The sequence below is a fragment of the Choloepus didactylus genome, chromosome 2 (genome assembly GCF_015220235.1).
Source record: "Choloepus didactylus isolate mChoDid1 chromosome 2, mChoDid1.pri, whole genome shotgun sequence".
Classification (NCBI taxonomy): Eukaryota; Metazoa; Chordata; class Mammalia; order Pilosa; family Megalonychidae; genus Choloepus; species Choloepus didactylus.
The window spans coordinates 87,339,167-87,362,724 of NC_051308.1; the positions used below are offsets into that span (position 1 = coordinate 87,339,167).

Genomic DNA, 23,558 nt, shown 5'->3' on the forward strand with positions numbered 1-23,558 from the left:
TATAAGGGTTACATAAGTATTATTTCTTTTAGTCCTATGACAACCACCTAAGGTGTGTTTGTTTGCTTGTTTCATAGGTGGGAAACATGAGATTAGCCAAAGGCCACCTGACTCCTAAGCATTCGAGTTTGGATTTGAGATTACAGAATGCAGGTTCAATGGGCTGTCTACCACCACAACTGCTTCAAGCCCAGAGAGAGTGATTGTCTTCAACAGCAAACAGGTGAGACATGAAAAAACAAACAAACAAACAAACAAACAAAAAAAAAAACACTGTTGGGTTGTAAAGCAAGCTTGTAGGCTCTGGACAAGTTCCACACATGCTCACAGGGTAACTCCTACTAAGTGAATGGTACTGACTCTTTATAGTTATATAGATTTACTTTCTTCAAGTACAGGAAACTGAGAAGCAGTTATTCAGCCATTATTAAGTTCTATTGAATTTTCTACCCAAATATGGGACAAATAACATTAACTGGATAATTCTAATATCTAATTTCTACTTAAAATAATAGGACATGAAAATAAGATCAAGGTTCAAAGTAAATCAGCACATAGGTACACATTCAGCAGAATCATTATTAAAATTTACTGTTACTGTATTTTTCTTCTTTAATCCTCCACCACAGACTGGTTCTGCAATTTTTGAGTAGCTCATCAATACCTAGTTATTATTTTCCTTAATAATCTCAAGTCTAAGACCCTACTGTGGTAAATCTCTTTCTACTTGCCAGGAATAATCTAATGTTCCTAGGACTGGCTTCTAAGCCTTTTATGGGCTTTCAACCCCTGCATTCTATTCACCCCGTGGCCTACCCAAATCACTCCCCCAAAGCCAATATTTGTTTATTTGAAGTGACTTTCCCTTGATGATTCTTCCATAAGATTAACATATATATTTATAACCCAGCCACTGCTTATTCTATATTTTTAGCATTGAATTAAAATTTTTGCTCTGTTTTCTCAAATCGATCTGAAAACACCACTTTTTAAACACATTTCACAATGGCTCCTTCAAACCTAATTTTCTGAGAAATAATGGAATAGAACTAAGAACTATGTGCTTAGCATACTATGAACTTATTAATCATTGAATAAGGTCTATCTGCAAGCCTATAAAGTTAAAATAATTTAGATATAGCCTTACTGGAGGCAATGGAAAGATAGGCCAAACCTAATGGGATCAAAAATGATAAAGACAAAAGTAAGGCCTTCTCTTAAGTTAAATGAAAATTGAGCTGCGATGGAGAAAGCCCATTGTTTGAAATTAAATATGTATCATACAAAAATGATTTTATATATATATATACACACACATATCATAATATATATACACACACCCACACACATACACACATATATATATATCATGCAAACACAGGTGGCATTAACAAATACTTGTGTCCAGTATACACTGTACAGCCAGAGCACATCTGGAGTATTGACTTCCTTTCTGGGCCCTGACCACACGAAGCATGCCAGGTTGGGGTTAAAGAAAAGGGTCTGGAAACCTAATCACATGAGGGGATGTTTGGTTTGGAAAGGAGGATAATGGGAAGGCATTTCAAATATCTGAATAGTAGTCAAATAAAACAGGGAAAAAATTATTCTCAGTAGATTCATAGCAGGAAAAAAGCACTTGATTAAGCATTAGGGAAGCTGAGTTCCAGTGCTGCCATTGCAGAGGCCTTGTTGGATGAGCCACTAAAACTCTCTGGGCCTCAGTTTCCCAACCGGAAAAAGGGAAAACAATTTTATAAAAGATAAAGCCATTTTTTCAATGTGTATTCTTCACTGCTAGAAGTACGTAAGCAGAAACTAGAGGCCCATCTCTCAGGAATTGGTAGAAGGGATTTCTGTAAGGGAGGGATGCTGGACTCTGAGTTGCTACTGGATCATATGTATGAAGAGAGCAGGGTCTCTATCAGATGCCTGGCACACAGTGGGAGCCAAATAAACATGTGTTAAATGGATGAATGGGTAGATGAATGGATGGATGTATGGAAGATAACCAAGATTCTAGAGAGCAGAGTCATTTGTGTGTTCCGCACAGGACTTCACACCTTTATTAATTTTAAATAATTACAACTATATCCTACTTTATTTTGAAATTTGTAGACATTAAAATATTTTAAAATGCACTGTTATTTAAAATAGCTTTAATGAGTGGCTATGTTCCACAGAATCATTGCGATGTATGCAGATGAGAATGGACACATCTAAGGAACATTCTGGTGGTGGCTTTAACCACAATTGAGAGAAGGATTCTAGATCACCTCCATGACAGAGGTGGCAGAGATCTGGAGACAAAGCCTCTTTGTTATAATTTGCTACCAGTGATTTTCCAGCGTTAAAAAATGTATGACACTCTGCCATCCTTGGAGATATCTCACCAAGAGATATCTTGCACTCCTTTGGTTTAGAATGTTTGGTTGTATGTAGAATCTGTATGATTGTGGTATTTACCTGACATTTTGATATTAGACATTAGAAGCCAAGAGAAATCCTAGGTACCATTAAGCTAGGAGACAGTATAATCTAATAGTTTAACGGCAGATTTTAGAGCTGTATTTCTTTGGTTCAAATCCTGGCTTCACCGCTTCTAGTTTTATGATAGAAAGCAAATGATTAAAGCTCTCTGTGTCTTGGTTTAGACTCCTCATAATTATTGTAAGGATTAAGTGAGATAATATAGATAAAACAATTAGAACAGTGACTGGTACATAACGAACACATTAAATGTCATTGTTATTATTACCCCAAAGCTATATGTTAAAAGATATCAAGAGCTCACAAAAATAAGACACTGAGATGCCGCCAAGCTCACATTGTTTAGTTTGAGTCTCTTCATATACATTAATTTTGAATAACTAGGGGTCTGTCCAAAGTTTTGATCATATGAGATTCTGCAAGAACAGTCACTGTCTTCTTTAAGTTCATTTAGGACATAAAAGGGCAGTGGCCACTAAAATTGGGGTCCTGGCAAAGAGAACAAGAATTATGACATAATCCTAGACAGAATCTCCTAAACTCACCTACACAGTTGAAGCCTGCCTCCAGTTTACATGCTCTCGAGCAGCCATCTCCACTCAAGAGGTCTCCATCATCACACTCTTCTCCCAGACTCCTAGAAGGTAAAGAACAAAGATATAAATAATAAATAATGAATGAATGAATGATATAAATAAATAAATAAATAAATAAATAAAATTTCTACTATCATTTAAAATTCTTAATGTTTTTAAATTCCCATTATAAATTAAAAAGTGCAACCAGGGATGAAGGAAGAGCTAAGAAAAATGCTATTATAAGAAAAAATTAAAACATATGTGCATTCAAAGGAGAAACCATGTAAGTAATGATTGTTGATTAGAGTGTTTACTGAGCTGTGGGAAATAGTAGAAGTCAAGTGACTCATGGCTCAGAAACATCTGGGAGATACATGTGGGTCCTCACAGTATTTCTGGTAGAAGGTCCTAAGTTTAGGAAAGGCCTATCAACTCTTCAATGAATGGAGTCTTAAAAATAGTTCCCTGATCTGGTGAAGAGAAAATCTGTTTGTCTATGGGTGGTTTTGTTTTCTGTTCATTTTTATCTCATATGTTTTCATTGTTTTAATCTATCTAGATGGAAATGTACAAATTATGATTTTGTAGAACTGGAATCTCCTGTTTCTATACCAGAAGACTTGAGCAGCCAGTTGCCACCATTCTTCAGTCCACGGCATTCCTAGGGTCAGGTGTCTGCACCTGCTCTCTACCGTCACCTGGTGGCAGCCATCATGTATTGCAGGGGAGAAACAAATCCCGGGAGAAGAAAATGTGTTTGTTTTGAACCTCAAATGCTGTTAAAACTGATGACTGAATTTGGATCCAGCTACAGAAGCACATTACAGTGAAGGGGGCATGAAGTATGTTAGGGGAATAAAATATATAAAACTTGACTGAAGTCCCTTTGAAAGAACCAAGATTTTGCTGTTGTAAATAATGGATTAAGGATTGCCATTTTTTTTTTCCTCCTTGTCTTTTTGTCATGTCCAAAATTGACATGTATTTTTAACTCAGTAGCCAAAGGCTTTGGAATGATAAAGTGTTTTCAGACAGATCATCACTAATAGGTTTAATATCGTTTAAAGTATACCTTCTCACAAAGACAGAGTAGTAACTAAATATTTATAAATAAAATTGTTTTGAAATTATTTGAAAGTATGCTACAAATGCAGTTACATAATAATAATGCTTCTGAATGCTAAATTAGAAAAGGAGAAACAGTAAAAGAGATATGGGAAAAACAACATAATTGAAGAAATTCAGGAAAGTTCAGAGTCTCTTGCCATCCAAAGGCAATGTGGTTCAATGCACTGAATGCCTAATCAGATGTGTGATATCTGGAAAGTCTCCAAATGCTCCTTACCATGATTTGCTCATCTATGGAAGAGAGGGCTAACCTAGGTCAGTATTGCTTTAAATGGGGTCTGGGAGGTAGTCTGGGAGGTCAGTGATTTTGTATTTTCAATTTGAGTATAATCTAAACAATTAATACATTGTATATTATCTTTTGCCATGCTGGCCAGTAGAAATACAAGAGCCACATATGTGCTCTGTAATTTTCTACAAGTCATACTTAAAACATAGAACACAGGTAAAAGCAACTTTAGTAATACATTTCACTTAACCCATTATATCAAAAATATTATAATTTCAATATATAGTCAGTATAAAAATTATCAATGAGGTATGTTACATACTTTTTTATACTGTCTTGGAAATCTGGTGTGTATTTTTCATTTACCATACATCTTAATTAGAACACTAAAATTTTCATTAGAAATAATTGATCTGTATTTAGATACCATAAAATTTATGGTAGAAAAATTAGGTTCATAAATCCAAATTGTTCCCAATATACTTACAATTTTTACAATCACTTACTTGAGTTTCAATTTTTAAATTAAAATTAAATTAGTTGAAATTAATCATTCAGTGTCTTAGTTGCTCTTGGCACTTTTCAAAGGCTCAATAGCCACATTGCATGGATAGTCATAATCAGCTTCTAAATAAATAAATATGGCTTACAAGTTCAGGGCCTTCAAATATGTGTAATTGATAGTCTTATTGACTACCCAAAGTGACAACTTTCAGCTTTTAATATTTTTTTCTTTTTAAACTAGAGTCTGAGGATGACTTCTTGGAAATCTTTGATAATTTTTTCCCCCTTAGAATGGATCTATATATTTTTAACATTTTAATCAGTGGGTTAAATGTTTTATGTGGCTTCTTGTTTCCTATGAAATGGGGTGCTCCAGCTGAGCCAAAGCTGAAATTCATAGACCGGTTATTTCCATAACTGGTAGCCTAGTAATCCCTCATGTACCTATTTGCATACGTTGATATTCATGAGAGTTTTGGATTGAAGAAACACAATTTTGGAACAGAGAAGAGAGGGAAAAGGAAATGGAAGACAGACACATCTTCCCATTGGCTGGCAGAGCTAAGTATTAACCTCTATAGAGAGGAAATCCAAGCAGAAGTTTGTAAGGACATATTGATGAGGAATCTCGTGAGACCCAGTGGGGAAGAAGTGCTGCTCAGCTGAAGCTGCTTCAGGGCCCTGGAAAGAATGTGCAATATCAAGTGAGGAAGAGACCCTTCACCTCCCACTGCCACAGACTCCTGGGCAGATTTGGCATATTGGGGCCTCAGGGTGGCCACTATCTGAGAACTGCTCTAGGAGACACTAGGACGTAGGGCAGAGGGTATTGCTCAAGGGGGCTCTGCCAGTAGAGCAGTGGTAACCAAGACCCCCAAACATTTCACCTGGTGGATAGCAGACCCCAAATGAGGCAGCAAATCAGAGAAAACAAAGACAACAGCAACAACCTTCAGACTTCTTCAATGCACATACTAGGCATAGAAGAAATTTCCCCAGGGTGAAATTTGATTTGAGATGAGGGAGGAGAAGTAGTAAGCTGAGGTCCTGTTAGGCAGAAGGGGACAGCAAGCTAGGAAGCTCTGGGTCTTAAAGTGACCTCAATCACCTCCATAGATTAATGAGATCTGGTGACATATGGTGTATGCACTTCTTTGAAAAAGAATAGGCTTACACTATAGATTAAAGGTCTTATAAGATTGAGAAGATAAGCAATGTTTAATGATTACTAAATGATGGAATGGGATACTAAGAGAGGTTATAAAATTATTTCCCATGAGGGATTTAAGATACAATGTATTTTCTTTTACCCTGGGAAATTAAAAAGAGGTCTTCTTACTAGGGTGCAGAATCCAGGACAAACCATAGTCCCTGGTCTTCCAGCATCCTATCCTCAGCAGCTTTATATAAGTAACATAGTAGGCAAGAATGAGCATCAAGGAAGGTTGCTGTAGGGTGACTAACTGTCCAGGTTTTACTGGGATGTGGAATTTTCAGTGCTAAAATTGGGAAAGTCCCAGGCACAACAGGACGAATTGGTACTCTAGGTTGATATCACAAAAAGGCAACAATAAAAAGAACATGGCATGCTAAGAAACAGACAGGAGTGATTCCATCCTTCCCTTGTTGATGCTTTACAGAATAATATAAATTACATTATGATCAGTTTTACCATGGGTCAGGTGAACAACTGAAGCTTAGAAAGCTACGCTGACCTTCCGTAGCTAGTAGCACAAAACAGGCCATTGATCCAAAAGCTATCCCCACATCCTGTTCTGGCAACAAGTAACTTTCTTCCCCACAAATGCCTTCCTTGCCTCACTGCCTAGCATTCATCCACTGAAGCTCAGGAAGGCCCCCAGAGAATTAGCCCCAATATCTCAATACGCCAAGGTGACTTCTAAGTAGAAGTAGGCCACTCCTGGACTAGGAAGAGATGTGAATGACCTCTCAAGATTGTTACCAGGCCCCGGACTTTGTAATTTTAATGAACGCTGGAATTACACTCTGCCCTGTCCCCTATATTTCTTAAACAAATCAAACTCAAACTTGAGTTTGAATCTCAAGGCCAGAGCAAGACAGTGTCCTTGCTGGCTCATTTCCATGCATGCCTTACTCACCCTGCCACCTTCCCATCTCCACAGTAAGGAGCTCCATGGATGTGGATCAGAGGAGGTGAAGCTTCTCCCAGTTCTGCTCCAGCTTCAGCTTGAACTTGGTACTGATACATCTGCCCAGGTGTGACCTCCCTGTGGAAACCAAAGGGCATGTAACCATTGCTTTCATAAAGTGAGACATGCCTCAGGGCCTTTGCAGATGGTCTGTAGGAGTTTAAGGGAAATTATTAGTGGGAGCATAAACATTAATATATACCACATCATATGAAACAAAGATCAGGACACACAGTCTTACAAAACAACAACCCCTAGTACATTTCACATAGTAGATCTGTAACAAATGCTTGCTGAATTAACACTGCATTTAGCAATCCTAGAGAGTCTTGGAGGATGGTATTACAAGTATATCTTTACCATGCTAAAAAAAAAATACTGAAAAACTAGTCTTCAGTATCTTAGAAGTAACCAAAGAACCTAGAGATGAAAGCTTAAGAGTTTGGGCTCAGCAAGGACTTTCTAAGGTCTGTGGATTATAGTCAGTTTTACTGTCTTTCAAGAGAATTCTTATCTTGAGGAGACTGAATCCATAAGGGGTAAGAGCAACTCTTTCATCATCATTTTTGGGATGCAAGAAATTCCACAATTAAAAATGTATTAAATTAGTCCCTGTAAAAATGCATTTATAATAGGAATGAGCCTTATCAGTTGACACAGGCCATGGAAAGGGCTCTCTAGAGCCCAAGTGCAGTGATAAAGCAGAGAGTGTGAGAGACAGAGCATTTAGAAGGGGGAAAGGGTTCAAGAAGAGGAGGCTGCTGGTTCCAAAGAAAAAGTCTTCCATCTTCTTAATTTTGTCCAGTTCCTGCCCTAATTGGAAAACTATCAGTAATATCAAGCTAGGATGAGAGTTATTTAGGAACTTAGGAGGTCAAGGATCTCAAAAGGTTGTTGGGACTGCCATGAGTGGCTGCCATAAATCTCTTGCCAAGACCCTCTCTTCTTTACCAGACTCTTCAACTCAACCACAAAGGCACCACTCCATCACTCGATGCTTGCAACCAGCAAACAGGAAATGTCTTGGGGTTTCAAAAATTCTTTTAAAAACCTCTGTACTAGCTTTTAGTTCTTTTAATAGAAAAGAAGCTCAAATAATAAAGACTTTTTGAATTTCCAAATTATCTTTCCTTTTAGGGGAAGCAAACTCCCTCATAAGAATGCCAGATGTTTAAAAAACAAAACCAATTTTACATCCTAATCGATGCTGGTGGCTTCCTTTTATGGGTAGTTTCTGCAAGACTTCTTGTTTTATGCTTTGAAAGTCTTACACTATTCTGTGGTTGGGGAAGTAAGTGGACGGAAATGCCAGCATATGTTTACTCTTCTTGGGGGTAACATTCAGCAGCAGGTAGCCCGAATCTTCAGTGTTCTGAGTTTAAAAGGCAGTGTGTGGCTGAGGAGAGAAACTGAAATGAGAGTTGGTGGGAAAACTGATTTTAATCCCGAGTCTGCCACTTGTCTATAGAGTGGGATATTATCAACCTCAAGGGTTTTTTGAGATCTAGTGAGATAACAAATGCCAATTTACCTGTCCTAATAGAGAAGCTCAAAAACAATATATTTTTTTCTTTTTGAATCCATCCCTTCTCTATCCTCCCACTTTCATTACCTTTTGACTATTTCACCATCTTCCAGTTTGAATTCAGAGAGCAAATATGGTAAGAAAAAATACAGACAAACTTAGGATGGACATTTTTCTCTTCTTTTTATGTAGCTGTGGTAAAGGCAAAACGGCCACAAATTCTTCCCATCCCAGCTGCAGCCCCACTGTGATGTGACTTTGCTGCTCCTTCTATCAGGAAGATGAGCCTATTTTTGCCACCCCCTTGAATCTGGAATTGATCATGTGACTTGCTTTAGCCAGTGGAACATTATCACATTAGCAGAGACTTGAAAACTGCAAGTACTTTGGGGTTGGCCTGCTCCTGATGCTTAAAAACCCTTCACCACCATGTGAACAAGCCCAGACTAAGCCCACGAGAGAACGAGAGGCCAGGCTAGGAAGTCATTTCAGCTGAGGCCTCTGGCATGTGCATGAGGCCATCTTGAGCAACCAAGCCATGGCCAAGCCAGTGCAGAGAACACCAGTCAACCCGTAAAATCAAAAGAAGTGATATGATTGTTGTTTTAAGCCACAACATTTTGTGATGGTTTCTAATACAGCAAAAACTAACTGATACGGTATCTCTGATAAAATTTTTGTTTTACCCCTATTTCTTCCCTGAGGCAGACTCTGAGGAAAATTATGAGGTGGGGAGAATTTGCCTTTGGAGATACCCTTTCCCACTCTAGATACTGAAATCTGTGTGGATTTCAATAACTCAATCTTAGTCTGTGTTCCCAGCAATGACAGACACAATACCAGGAACATGGTAAAGCTCACTAAATGTTTGTAAAAAAGAAAGAACTTTAGAAAGAATAGAAGAGAATGAGGGGAGTTGAAAGAGAAGGAAAATAGGGAGAGGAAGGGAGGAATGAGAAAAAGGAAAAAGAATGAAGCGTGCATCTTGAATGAGTCATGAAACCGAGTGTCATGCTGACAGGTTCCTTGGCCTCTTTGCTTGGCTACGGAAGCACTGACTGTAGCCTTTGAATGCTATAGGAACTGTGGAAGACCATCACAAAGTTACAGCAAGGAATCATACAGGAAATTGTGTCACCAGATAGGAGTATCTGATTCTAATTGGCTTACGTGTGGCAATTACATTGAGTTCAACTGAAACACTGAGTACCTTCGTACATTAATCTCTTTTTTTTTTCCATAATCATAATGATGCATGGGTAGTCAGAATACCTGCTTGCCCCTTTCTGGGAAATATTTTTCTTCATCTCAGATGTGCCACTGAAGAATAAAATCTCCTCTGAGATTTTAAGCACCTCTCCAACTAGACATGTCAGAACATTAAAAAAAAAGTGGGGAGAAAAGAAAGAAAATCCACCCCAAAGCCCCAGGAAACCCCACAGCTTAGAAGGCCCTACTGCCCTACTCACACGTCTGTGAACTTCCTGTGAGGGTGCGTCACCACCATGGGCGAGCCACTGGCAAACGGGGGCTGGCGGAGAACCCGATACCTCACAGGTCTGCAGCCAGAGCACAGAGGACTGCGTGGCTGGGAAGTCAGGAGAGCTGCATCAATCTCCATCCGCTCATCGAAGGTGTAGACTTTTACCCCCAAGACTTTCCCATCAACATGAAGCTTGACAGTGAGTGGAGTGTCACAGAAAGTGTCTAAGGGTCCCAGGTGCACAGACTCCTGGTGCTCCAGCAAGATCTCTACGTCAAAGAATGCCTGGGAGGAGTCCGAGGAGAGGTAGGTGACCCACAGGGTGAGGGTGTCAGCAAGGACCGGGTGCTGGAAGAGCAGCTCCAGGCTACAGCCATCTGTTGGGCAGGGGACAGTCATGTTCATATGGTACAGGTGCAGCTCGGGGCTCCAGGCCTGCAAGCTCGGCTCACATGGCTGATCCACGTCTGGAGGCCCTGGGGGAGATGAGCAGAAAGACACATCAAGAACCACCATGAAAAATCTGCAAAATGAGTAGCCCAGCAGCCAGAAAGAGGAATGAAGAATGTGATGCTTCTGAAATTAGAATTCCTATAGAAGTCGATCAGCTTTGTGTATTAGATTGTAAGTACTACTGAGGCCAAAGTTGTAACAAGTCAAATGTATTATGCTCTAGAGATTATATCACCTCTATGTGGTGCCCTCTAACAAGAGAATTGCAGCAGGGATTTGGGATGGAGTAACCCAGATCTTTGGAGGAAACATAAGGCTGACGCAGAGCCATTAACTCATGTCCTTAAAGAATCCTTGAGCAGAGGAGAATTATCTGTACTTAGTTTACTAATAACATATGTAAAAATTAATGCTTCTGAAACCATTTTATTCATTAATAAGGCAAAAGTTCATTTCAGTCTGTTACTATGCCTTTTGTTTAACTGAACTCTTCCCAAAACTTCTTTCATTCCCTAAGATCCACCTTGGTAGTTCTTCCAGTTGACTCTTAGTCAAACTTTAGAGCCATACATTGAATTTCCATTTCAGTTCAGGTATATGTGAGCAGGTAGTTAACTACAGGGAGGAAATGGAAGCAGAGAATACAAACACATTACTGACTGAGGGAGAAATGGAAGCAGGGAATATAAACACATTACTGACTGAGGGAAAAGTGGAGATTCAGTAGCCAAGTACAAATGCAATGCTGAAGGATCAAATATTACTCATATATTAAAGTCAGCTCTGTGGGGATAATCCATACAAGGTGGTCTTCTTTTATGTTTCATGAGCAGAATCAAAGGGGAAGCATTAAATCAGGAGCTAGCCGAGTTGGGCTCCTGGCACTGGGCCATTAGCTGTATGACTGTGCCAGGTCTTTCTAGCCCTCAATTTCCCCATTTATGAAATAAGTATTCACATTTATCTGCCTATCTTACAAGGACGGTGCAGAAAAGCTATATATAGTGTTGCATAGAGATTAAATTTCTACTTTGGCAAAAGCATATTTATTTAGCCATTCAGAGTTTGGAAAATAAAGAGTTTCTTAAAACTCAGAGGAAACAAGTTCAAACATGCGTGCATGTGTGTGTGTGTGCGTGTGTGTGTGTGTGTGTGTGTATTACATCTTGTAGTCCTTAAAGCTTTTTTCCCTCACTATAAGTTCATTCATTCAGTCAGTCAGTCAGTATACAAAAGTTAACTGTGTAAATATTATACACCTGACACTGATCTGGGTATGGGAGCTAGAGCAGTGAACAAGAGGGATAAAGACCTTGCCCTTACATATCTTACAGTAAGGTGATGGATACAACAATAAATAGATAAACAATAAATAGAGAATAATTTCAAGGAGTAATGGGATTTTTGAAGAGAAAATAGAGGAGGATTAGGGACAAATAACCTTTTCAGTCTGCTGGCACCTAACTTAGATTATATCCAAAGGACAAGTGGTACCAGTGATTAACAGACTCATAAAATGGCATAGATCAGAACGATCCTTTTGGAACACCTAGTCCACCCTAACTCCAACAAGACTTGCTCAGCCAGTTTATGAGTGTTTGTTACAATGTGTTCTTTATTACTGTCCTGATGTTAGAGGATGAGAGGTCAGCTTACACTGTTATGTGGCAAGGCAGCTCCAGTAGGCATTCCTGCTACATTCGTGAGCCATCTCACTCTGAAGTCACTCTCTGAGTTCACCAAATTCTCCTTAACTCTGTCCGATAGCCTAACCTCTGCTTCACCACAGCCATTGGGCCTATATGTAAACAACACACGGGACACCCAGCATACACAGGTACTGAGCAGAGTCTTTCCAAAGCACTTGGAATTGTCCATAAAATCACAACACACACACACATACACACATACTGCCTATTTCTCCCCTTGCCACTACTTTTCATAGCAAGAGAATGCTCCACCCTTTTACCCTCACCCCAATTCTCAAGCTATAAATCAAAAAGCTATGGTACTTTCATATTGACAGGACCAAGATAAGTATAAGTTGCTCCAGGGTGTCACTCCCTCACAGAATCCCAGAACAGCTAGCAAAAACCGGTAGTGCCGTCTTCCTCAGAAATCCAGACAAAACATAAAGGGTTGCAGTAACAGGGCAGGTGCTGAATCAAGAAAACACAGTTTTACAAAATGGTAGGAGAAGTGTCATATCACTAGCTGATATAAAGGTAAGCAACAGACAGTTTAAGGATTAAATCCTAGAGCTAACTCTTTAAAATATTAAAATGTACAGTATGGAACAAAAGATCACAAGAAAAAAAAATAGGAAATTATGGTCCATAAAAGGAACGAGATAAAAGTCCAGAAACCATCAAGGAAGAAGTTCAGACTTTGGACAAACTGGACAAAGATTTTTAAGAAAATGAAATTAGGAAAACAATTCATGAACAATATGAGAATCTCAATAAAGACAAGGAAGTTTAAAAAGGATTTGAACAGAAATACTGGAGTTGAAGACCACAATAACTTAAATGAAAAATTCCCTAGGGGTTTCAAAAGCAGATTGGAGCTGGCAGAAGAAAGAATCAATGAACTCAAAGACAAGGCAATTGAAATAACTCAGACTGAGGAGGAGAAAGAAAAAGCAAATGGAAAAAAAAAAAAAAAACAACAACAAAAACTGAACAGAACCTAAGAGTCCTATGGGAAACCAATATATGTATTTTAGGAATCCCAGAAGGAGAAGAAAGAAAGGGGCAGAAGGAGTGCTCAAAGAACTAATGGCAGAAAACTTCCCAAATTTAATGAAAGATATTAATATACACCTTCAAGAAGTCCACTGAATCCCCCAACCACAATGGAATGAAGGTAAAAATCAGTAGCAGAGGGAGAATTGGAAAATTCACAAATACATGGAAATTAAACAACACACTCTTTAAAAATCCAAAGGGTCCAAAAAGAAATCATAAAGGAAACTAGGAAATATGAAAATGAAAATGAAAACACCACATATCAAAACCTATGACATGTAACAAAGGTAATGCTACAAGCAGTGACAGGGAAATTTATAGCTTGAAATGCTTACATTAAAAAAGAAGAAAGAATTCAAATCAAAGACCTAGTCTTACAACTGCAGGATTTAGAAAGAAAAGAGCATACTAAACCCAAAGCAAGCAGAAGGAAGGAAACAATAAAAATAGAGTAGAGATAGATGAAATCAAGAATTAACAGAAAGAGAGAAAGAGAAAATCAACAAGATCAAAATTTCTTTGAAAAGATTAATAAAATTGGCATACCCTTAGACAGATTGACAAAGAAAAAAGAGAGAAAATGCAATTAACCAAAATCAGAAATGAAAGGGAGGGCATTGCTAGTGACACCACAGAAACAAAAAGGATTATAAGAGCATACTACAAACAACTGTACATCAACAAATTAGATAACTTGGATGAAACGGACAAATTCCTAGAAACACCCAAACTACCTACACTGACTCAAGCAGAGATGGAAGAGCTCAACAGACCAGTAAGTAAAGAGATTGAATGAGTAACCAAAAACCTCACAACAAAGAAAATTCCAGGACCAGATGGCCTCATGGTGAATTTTAACAAGTACTCCAAGAAGAATTAATGCCAACCCTCCTGAAATTTTTCCAGAAAATGAAGAGGAGGGGGCACTTCCTAATTCATTCTATGAGGCCAACATCATCCTAATACCAAAGCCAGGTAAAGATACCACATGAAAAGAAAATTACATCTCAGTATCCCTTATGAATATAGAGGCAAACATCCTCAAAATAAAATCTTAGCAAACCAAATCCAAGAGCATGATGAAGTGGAATTTATCCCAGGTATGCAAAGGCAGTTCAACATAAGAAAATCAATTAATGTAATACACATTAACAGAATGTAGGCGAACAAACCACATGATCATCTTGATTGACACAGAAAAGACACTTGACAAAACCAGTACCCCTTCTTGATAAAAAAAGAAAAATGCTTAGAAACTAGGAATAGAAGGAAAAATACTCAACATGATAAACGGCATATATGAAAAAAAAAAAAAAAAACACTGCTAGCATCATACTCAATGGTGAATGCCTGAAAACTTGCCCTCTAAGATCAGGACAAGATACAGATGCCCACTGTCACCACTGTTTTTCAACACTGTACTGAAAGTTCCAGCCAGAACAATTAGGAAGAGAAAGAAATAAAAGTCATCCAAACTGATTAGGAAAAGTGAATCTTTCCTTATTAGGAGATAACAGGAACCTATATATAGAAAATCCTCAGAAATCCACAACAAAGCTACCAGGTCTAATAAATGAATCAACAAAGTGGTGGAGTGCAAGGTGAACATGTAAAGATCAGCAGTGTTTCTATACATTAATAATGAACAACATGAAAAAGGAATTGACAAAAAAAAAAAAACAAAACACCATTTACAATAGCAACTAAAGGAATCAAATATCTAGAAATAAATTTAACCAAGGATATAGAGAACTTATACATGAGAAACACAAAACATTGCTAAGAGAAATCAAAGAAGAGTTAAAAAAATGGAAGTCCATTTCATGTTCATGGAAGACTAAAAATTGTTCAGATGTCAATTCTACCCAAAGTGATTTACAGATTCAACACAATCCCTATCAAAATTCAAACAACTTTCTCTGCAGCTTTATTTACAGAAATCATCAATTTGTATGCAAGCATAAGTGGCACTGAATAGCTAAAATCCTTGTTGAAAAGATGAATGAAGTTGGAGGACTCACATGTCTCCATTTTAAAACTTATTACAAAGCTATAGGAATCAAAACAGCATGGTACTGGCACAGGGTCTGACATATAGACCAAAGGAAATGAATTGAGCATTCATAAATAAACCCTCACATCTAAGGCTGGTGGATTTGGAGAAGGATGCCAAGTTCACTCATTAGTGAAAGAATAGTCTCTTCAACAAAAGGTGCTGCAAAAACTGGATCTCTACATGCAAAATAATGGAGATGGACCCCTATATCACACCATTTACAAAAATTAACTGAAAGTGAATCAAAGACCTAAATATAACAACCAAAACTGTAAAACTCATAGAAGAAAACAGAGGGGAACAGCTTCAGGACCTTGTGTTAGGAAATGGTTTACCAAAAGTACAAGCAACCAATGGAAAAACAAATAGATAAATAGGACTACATCACAATTAAAAATGTTTGTGCATCGAAAGGTATCACCATGAAACAAAAAGAACCTACAAAAGGAGAAGAAATTATTTGGAAACCACATATCTGCTAAGGGTTTAATATAGAGAATATACAAAGAAATCCTATAACTCAACCACAAAAAGACAAACAACCCAATTTTAAAAAATGGGCAAGAATCCCCCCTATGTGGGATCTGACACCCAGGGGAGTAAATCTCCCTGACAACGTGGAATATGACTCCAGGGGAAGAATCTAGACCTGGCATCATGGGATGGAGAACATCTTCTTGACCAAAAGGGGATGTGAAAGAAAATGAAATAAGCTTCAGTGGCAGAGAGATTCCAAAAGGAGCCGAGAGGTCACTCTGGTGGGCACTCTTACGCACAATTTAGACAACCCTTTTTAGGTTCTAATGAATTGGGGTAGCTGGTGGTAGATACCTGAAACTATCAAACTACAACCCAGAACCCATGAATCTTGAAGATGATTGTATAAAAATGTAGCTTATGAGGGGTGACAATGTGATTGGGAAAGCCGTATGGTCCACACTCCCCTTTGTCCAGTGTATGGATGGATGAGTAGAAAAATGGGGGGGGGGGCACCCAGTGTTCTTTTTTACTTTAATTGTTTTTTTTCACTTTAATTTTTATTTTTATTATTTTTGTGTGTGTGGTAATGAAAATGTGAAAAATTAATTGTGGTGATGAACGCACAACTATATAGTTGTACTGTAAACAATTGAATGTATGCTTTGTATGACTGCATGGTATGTGAATATATCTCAATAAAAATGAATTTCAAAAAAAATGGGCAAAGGCTTGAATAGATTTTCTCCCAAGAAGATATGCCAAAGGCCAGAAAGTACATGAAAAAATGATCAGTATCATTAGCCATCAAGGAAATACAAGTCAAAACCACGAGATATTATTTCACACCCACTAGAATGGCTCCTTTTTTTTTTTTAATGGAAAATAAAAGTGTTGGAGAGGTTGTTGAAAAATAGGAACATTCATTCATTGTTGGTTGGAATATGAAATATGTGGAAAACAGTTAGTGTTCTAAGCTGCTATGGAAAACAGTTTGACAGTTCCCCAGAAAGCTAAGCATAGAATTACCATTCGATCCAGCAATCCCACTTCCAGTTATCACTCAAAAATAACTGAAAGCAGGGACTCAAACAGACATTTGTACACCAGTGTTCATAGCAGCATTATTCACAATTGACAAAAGATGGAAGAAATCCAAGTGTCCATCAATAGATGAATGGATAAACAAAATGTGGTAAATACATACAATGGAATATTAAGTAATAAAAAGGAATGAATCTCTAATACATGTGATAACATAGATGAACCTTGAAGACAGCATGCTGATTTAAATAAACCAGATGCAAAAGGACAAATATCATATGCACTCAATGATAGTGTGATGGTTAGGTTCATGTGTCAACTTGGCCAGGTGATGGTTTCCAGGTCAAGCAAGCACTGGCCTAACCATTACTGCAAGGACATTTGTGGCTGGTAAATAAACCAAAAGGCTGGTTTATTAAATTATCAGTCAGTTGACTGCACCTGTGACTGATTACATCAACAAAGGGCGTGTCTTCCACAATGAGAGAATTCAATCAGTTGGATTTAATCCAATCAGTTGAAAACTTTTAAGGGGGAAAGAGAGAGGACCTTCACTTCTCCTTCAGCTATCCAGTGAAGCATTTCCTGAGGAGTTAATTGAACACTTTCATTGGAGTTGCCAGTCCGCTGCCTGCCCTATGGAATTTGGACTTGTGCATCCCCACCGTTGCGTAAGACACTTTTGTTGGTTCTGTTCCTCTAGAGAACCCTAACTAATACAGACAGGAAATAATTAGAACAAGCAAATTCAAAGAGTCAGAAACTAGAATACAGGTTACCAGGGGATGGGGTGAGGCTAAATAATGGGGAGTTAATGTTTAATTAGTATAGAGTTTCTGCTTGGGGTTATGGAAAAGTTTTGGTAATTGATGGCAGTGATGGTAGCACAACATTGTGAATGTAATTAACACCACTCAATTGTATATTTGAACATGGTTAAAAGGGGTATTTTTACCTTGCATATATGTTACTAGAATAAAATTAAAAAAAGAAACATACAACTGTAGAACACAAATAGCAAACTCTAATGTAAACTATGAACTACAATTAATAGCATAATTATAATATTATTTCATCAATTGTAACAAAGGGGTCATACTAATGCAAAGTGTTAATAATAGAGAAAACTGTGTGAGATGGGGTTAATAGGAACTCTGTATTTTCTACATGATATTTCTGTAAACCTACAACCTCTGTAATAAAAAATGAATTAACAGAAAAGCTATAATACTTTACCCACAGCTTCCTCTGGGGTCCAGTAGCCTGAGGAGTCACACACCCGCTGGGAGGAAGCTGTGTGTACGTACTGACGAAAAGTCCCGTCTTCCATGCAGGCTCCACACAGGCTGCCTGGGTCCCTGAGAAGACAAATGGAGAGAGATGTGGGAGAATCCATTAGATGAACTGGGATAAGGAACCGGAAGAACTTTGAGGGGCGTGGATAACAGTTAGTGAGACTCTAGAGGGCAAATGGGAACACAACTATTGCTCAACTCATTTCCTTCTTGTGTAGACTTCATCTTCACAAAAACACAATGACAAGAAAATCTCAAGGTCTAGAAGCAGAAAAATTTAACTAAGTCCATAAAAGAGGCCTGTGAAGGTGAAAGTGGGCAGCTTCTATCCTAGGAACATCAAACACAAAACAATTACAATTTGAATTTTTCAACCTAAGACTCCTATCTACACTGATTCTCAGTAAGTCATCCAAAGACTTCTTGCATTTCTCCTCCTAATACAGACAACAATTTTCAGAGTAAACCTATTAGCTATATGTGTTTATATTTTAAACTCCCTTCTTTTAATCATAAATGTAAAAGTTAGGTGAAGTGTAATGTCCTTTGGCTCTCCATTGTATTTGGGGATATCTCCAAATTCCTTACCAAGGTTCTTGACAAGCTAGCTCCAGCCTCATCTGTTAGAGTTCCTTCCCAAACTTTATGCTCCCATCACAATGAACTTATCACTATTCCACAAATACAAAAGACCCTTCGCATAGCTCTGTAAAACATCCTCTGCTACCAAATACCCTTCTCCAGCTTCTCTAAACAGCAAACTCTTACTCACCCTTCAAGACCCATTCAAATGTAACAGTTTCAGTGGCACTTAGTCTGAGTCCTCTGAGTGGCTGGACCTCCCTCCTCTATACATTCATTGTACCTGCTGGCTTCTCTCTTAGGGCACTGCTCTGTGACACTGAGAATCATTCTTTCTTCTCATTTGCCTGTGAGCAGATCCAGACCAAAATCTTTTTCTTCTATCCCCAGCTGTCCCTCTGTAAATGTTTGTATTATGAATGTCTATTATAGACTATGATACAGTCTATAAGGAACTCTTCAAGCTAAATAACAAGAAAAAATCACTTCATGGGACTTGTCTCTGATCCTTAGAATCTTTATGGAGGCCCAATTATGAGTGACAGATCTGAAAATTGAGGCATCAAATTAGAGTCAACAGGTCAAGGGAGAAAAATAATATCTAATAAATTGCTAGAAAAACACTATTTTTAAATAGGGGTAAGAATTATGATAGCAGCTACCACTTATTAAGTGCCTTCTCCATACCTGGCATTGTGTCCCTAGGTGCTTTTCCTAAAATATCTCTAACCCCTGTAATAATCCCCTGTTTCTAAGTGAGGAAACTCAGGCTCAGAGAGGTTAAGTAAACTGCCTAGGGTACATAATCAGTTACTCAATTCCTTTGAACATGTTCCCAAACACCATCTAGCATCCAGCACTTTGGCAACTAAAAGGTATAGTTAAGCTCCAACCTCTGACTCCATTCAGCACTCACTTCTAATATGGACACAACTCAAAACCACATTTCCTTGATGCACTTGGCCCTTCCGGGGCCACTGCTGACTGCGTCGCTAGGGCTCCTCTCTGACACAAGGACTCCAAATACCTACTGGGGTGGAGTAAACACAGCTCCAAGCATGACACAAATTGCCGGTACGTGACGTGAGTGTCCCAGACACGTTTATCAGGAGGCCTCAAAACTGTAGCCCACCTAGCTGAGAAAGGAAGCAAACTGTAGCCTTTTCTGCCAACAGGCTTGTAGCTAGCCAGTACTGATGTATGCTTTATCGTAACGTTTGTACCAGAGGGAGAATTGAAAGATTAAATTGTTTACACATGTTACATAAACTGATATAAATCTCTGGTTTGCATAGACCCACAGAGGACTTACTGTTCAGCCAGTCCAACCAAAGCTGCACGAGGTCACAATTGCGGGAAGATGATGCTTACACGCATCACATAAATGTGTATTGACTCACAAACAGAGCCCGTAAGAGCTTGGGTGCTGATGACAATAAAACTACTTTATCTGGTTGTGAGGTCCAAGTGACATAAAGCATTAGGTATGAGATATCAAGAGCAGGCATCAAGACCCCAGGAGGTGGGAAATACCACTTTGAAAAAAAATTCATAGGCTTCCTGCCATCCCTTGAGGTCCCTCTCTGTCTCCAGGTTTTCAGCAAAGCTCAAGTCCATGAAAACACGTTCCAGGGACACTCTGCTCCTTCCTGGGTCCTGACACCCAGACAGGAAGTATGTCAAGTGGAAGAGAGGCTACCCACCTGTTAAATGAGACAGTCCTAATTGCAAAGAAATCATCTACTGCCTCTCCCCTATTTCTGAAATTTCAGCATCAGAGTTTTGTCCCTCAGAACCACTTCTATGTAGTTGTGGGGTCTTAGTCTAGCAGCCAAATGCCTCTCTATGCCTTGGATTTCTTACTTATATAACAGGAGTTACGCGTACTGCAAGGACTAAATATAATTGCATAATCCTTCACACATAGTGGTACCAAATATGCGCAGCTACTTTTGTTATTTAGAGTACAATGGCAGGTTTTGAATGAGGCAAGGGGGGTGCTCACGTCACAGTTGGGGCTCCAGTCCTCCTCTGTTAAACCACAGCTCCTCATCCCCTTCGCCAGTTGTGAAATGTCCTTCTTTTTATCTCCTTTCCTTTTTACAAAAATTTCCCTGATACTCATTCATACCAATACTCAAAGAATGGATGAAAGCTAAAGTTTTAGATTATTTTCTCGTCAGTAAAAATCTATTAGGTGTCTACTGTGGCAGATCAAGAGACAAAGATACAAGAAATAAGTCTGCCCCCAAGGAGTTCCCAGGCTGGTGGGGAAGATAGAAAAGTAAACAGGTAATAACAAATCCCCAAGATAACGGCCATGAGGGAGGGAGGCGCCAGGTGTAAAGGGAGGAAGAGAAGGTGTCAGAAACACCCACATGAGTCAGTTTGAGCCCCAGTGCACAGCCTGTTGCAGTGGGTAACCTTCTACCCACTAGTCCCAGAACTCCCGGGAGGAATACACTTTACTTCGCTTCCCCTGAACACCACTGCACAAGAAGCGTGTGTCACTGTCCCACCCTCATAGCCAGGAGGATGGCTGACTCGGACAGGAGTAAATGCCCTCTCAGGCTATCAGTTCATCCCTTAACACTTTTGTCAACCTCTTCCCAGCTGCTAGAAGCCTGTCAGACACCTCCACACAGAGTGAGCCCACCTGATGAGCCACTGGGTTCTGCTAAGATGAGAACCGAGCAGGGTGCAGGAGGCATCCCTGAGCAGAAGGGCACACACTGACAGTTCCAATTTGGGGTCCTCTCACTTCCACTCTTCCCCTTGTTCATTAGAAACACCCAAAATCTTGATGCCCCAGAGAAAGCGGTAGCAGCCCCACCCATGACGCACAACATCTCTCACCTGTCGTACACAACTCCGCTGATTGCAGGCAGCCAGTGGATTGTGAGGGACTCGTGGGTCTGCCCAATGACCACGGGTGGGATGGGGATGGGGGTGGGCTTTTCACTTTGACTCCATTGCTCATACACAAGGTCCAAATAGCAATGCATTCGGGCCACTTGGTTGGGGGTGAAGCTGTCAGTACAGTCATCATCTGTGGAGACAAAACGGGCAGCATGAGAGATGGAGGTTTCAATCTGTCAAGCCCAGAAAGTCAGACTAAATTCTCTCTTGTTCACAGCTAATTCATCAGCACCTCACACACCTTAACCTTTTTAGGCTAAATAAACACTTGTTAAATGAACAAAGGTATTCTGCTCCAGAAACGATCTAAGCTGGAAGCGGGAAAGAGAAGGTAGAAATATAGAGCTTATCTCTGAAACAGGACCCTTACCTTGAGATTTGGTGGGGTCTGGTGAGACTTATGCCCTCGGGGGTGCAGTGCAGGAATGCTTTGAGCTGATGATCGCTTATTGAGTAAGCCACAAGATGGCAGTGTTTCAGCGTGTGGTCATTTCATTTGGGAACGTCTGTGGCTCTGCAGACACCTGCTTCATTGTCAGTGACTTTGCCCGGGATTAGTGAGTATTCAGTGACTTTGGCCAGGATTAGTGAGTATTCAGTGGAGATGCTCAAGCCAATAGAGAGCCCAAATGTCAAGAAGGCAGCAAGGCTGGGAATACTGGAGTAGGTCATCAGCTCAAATAGGTCCTTAATTTTAGGGATAAATTTGAGTCTCATCAAGAGATCTACTAGTATTGTTTTTTTCCAGAAATGATGAAGGTCTAAGAGGACAAGGAAGAAGGATAATCTGGGAGTTGGATTGAGCAAGGACAAGTAGACCAGATAATACAGTGCCATTCTATTTTGGTGGATAAGCTAAGAATTGGTCCTTGGGTAGTGCTGAAAGAAGGGAATATAATACTTAAAGAATTAAATGAAAAGAAATCTTCAGCTTAAGATTATTAGATGTCTTTGCTGACAATTTAAAAACTAGTATGAAGAGCCACTTTGACCTAGAAACATAGGGTTTTTGGTCTTTCCTCTTTTTTTAATTCAAGTAGAAGTACATTTCCTTTTAATTTCTAGTAGAGGAGGGTCTAGTCAATAAAACTCCTTGATATCTCAGTAGTTCTTTAAGTTCTTCAAAGACACATATAAAGAGAGTACACATCACCCTCTGACCCAAATGGGGATTCATAACCTTTTAGCCTCCTGGCCCCCAAAGGGCCCCCATTTGATCCTAATGGAGAAGAAAACCATTGTGGCTGCTGCGATACCTGTATAGCTCATGTAGTTGTTGAATGGTGCCCCTGGAAAGTGGGTGAAGCCACAGGTGTCATTAGCAGGCTCCGGGTCCTTGCACAGCTTACTCTTGGGAGTTGGGGCTGTGTCAGCACAGAGGTCTCCTGTATCCATGGATGGCACCGTCTCTCTGCAGGGGTCATCGCAGGATTCTCTCTCACTGACCCCCTTAAAGACATGGTAGAGTCCCAAGACATGCCCCACCTCATGGATCATGATGTTGGTATGGCCAGGCATGCCATAATAGGAGGGGTTGAGGACAACGCCACCTGCAATGGAAGATTTGGAAAACATCTCTTAACTGTAAGCGTCAAACATTCACTTTTTAGCCTCTAAGGAAACAATATATAACTTTCCTGCTCTGCTTTCTGGCCAAAAACACCCTCTGATCTCTTCAATAGACATTTATTTAACCCATGTGTGAGTGAGCACTACAACATGCCAGGGATGACTGTAGGGACATGATAGCATGATTGAGGTTGAGGGGCCAAGATTCTCAACCCTTGCGCACATTAAAATCACCTGTGAGAGTTTTAAAAAGTGCACATATCCAAATGCCACTCCAGACCAACTGAATCTAAATATTTGAGGATAGG

The 23,558-nt window shown here is 39.4% G+C and overlaps 1 protein-coding gene across 1 annotated transcript in view; it reads right to left on the reverse strand.

Moving 5' to 3' along the window:
* PAPPA2 (pappalysin 2) overlaps nucleotides 1-23,558 on the reverse strand; it is a 289,990-nt gene that overhangs the window by 148,027 nt on the left and 118,405 nt on the right. The window contains exons 4-9 of the mRNA XM_037806710.1: nucleotides 22,938-23,231; nucleotides 21,619-21,811; nucleotides 18,122-18,243; nucleotides 10,095-10,584; nucleotides 7,050-7,178; nucleotides 3,036-3,127 (exon numbers count right to left, since the gene is read on the reverse strand). Of these exons, the coding sequence (XP_037662638.1) occupies nucleotides 3,036-3,127; nucleotides 7,050-7,178; nucleotides 10,095-10,584; nucleotides 18,122-18,243; nucleotides 21,619-21,811; nucleotides 22,938-23,231 (1,320 nt within the window). The remainder of the gene's footprint in view (nucleotides 1-3,035; nucleotides 3,128-7,049; nucleotides 7,179-10,094; nucleotides 10,585-18,121; nucleotides 18,244-21,618; nucleotides 21,812-22,937; nucleotides 23,232-23,558) is intronic.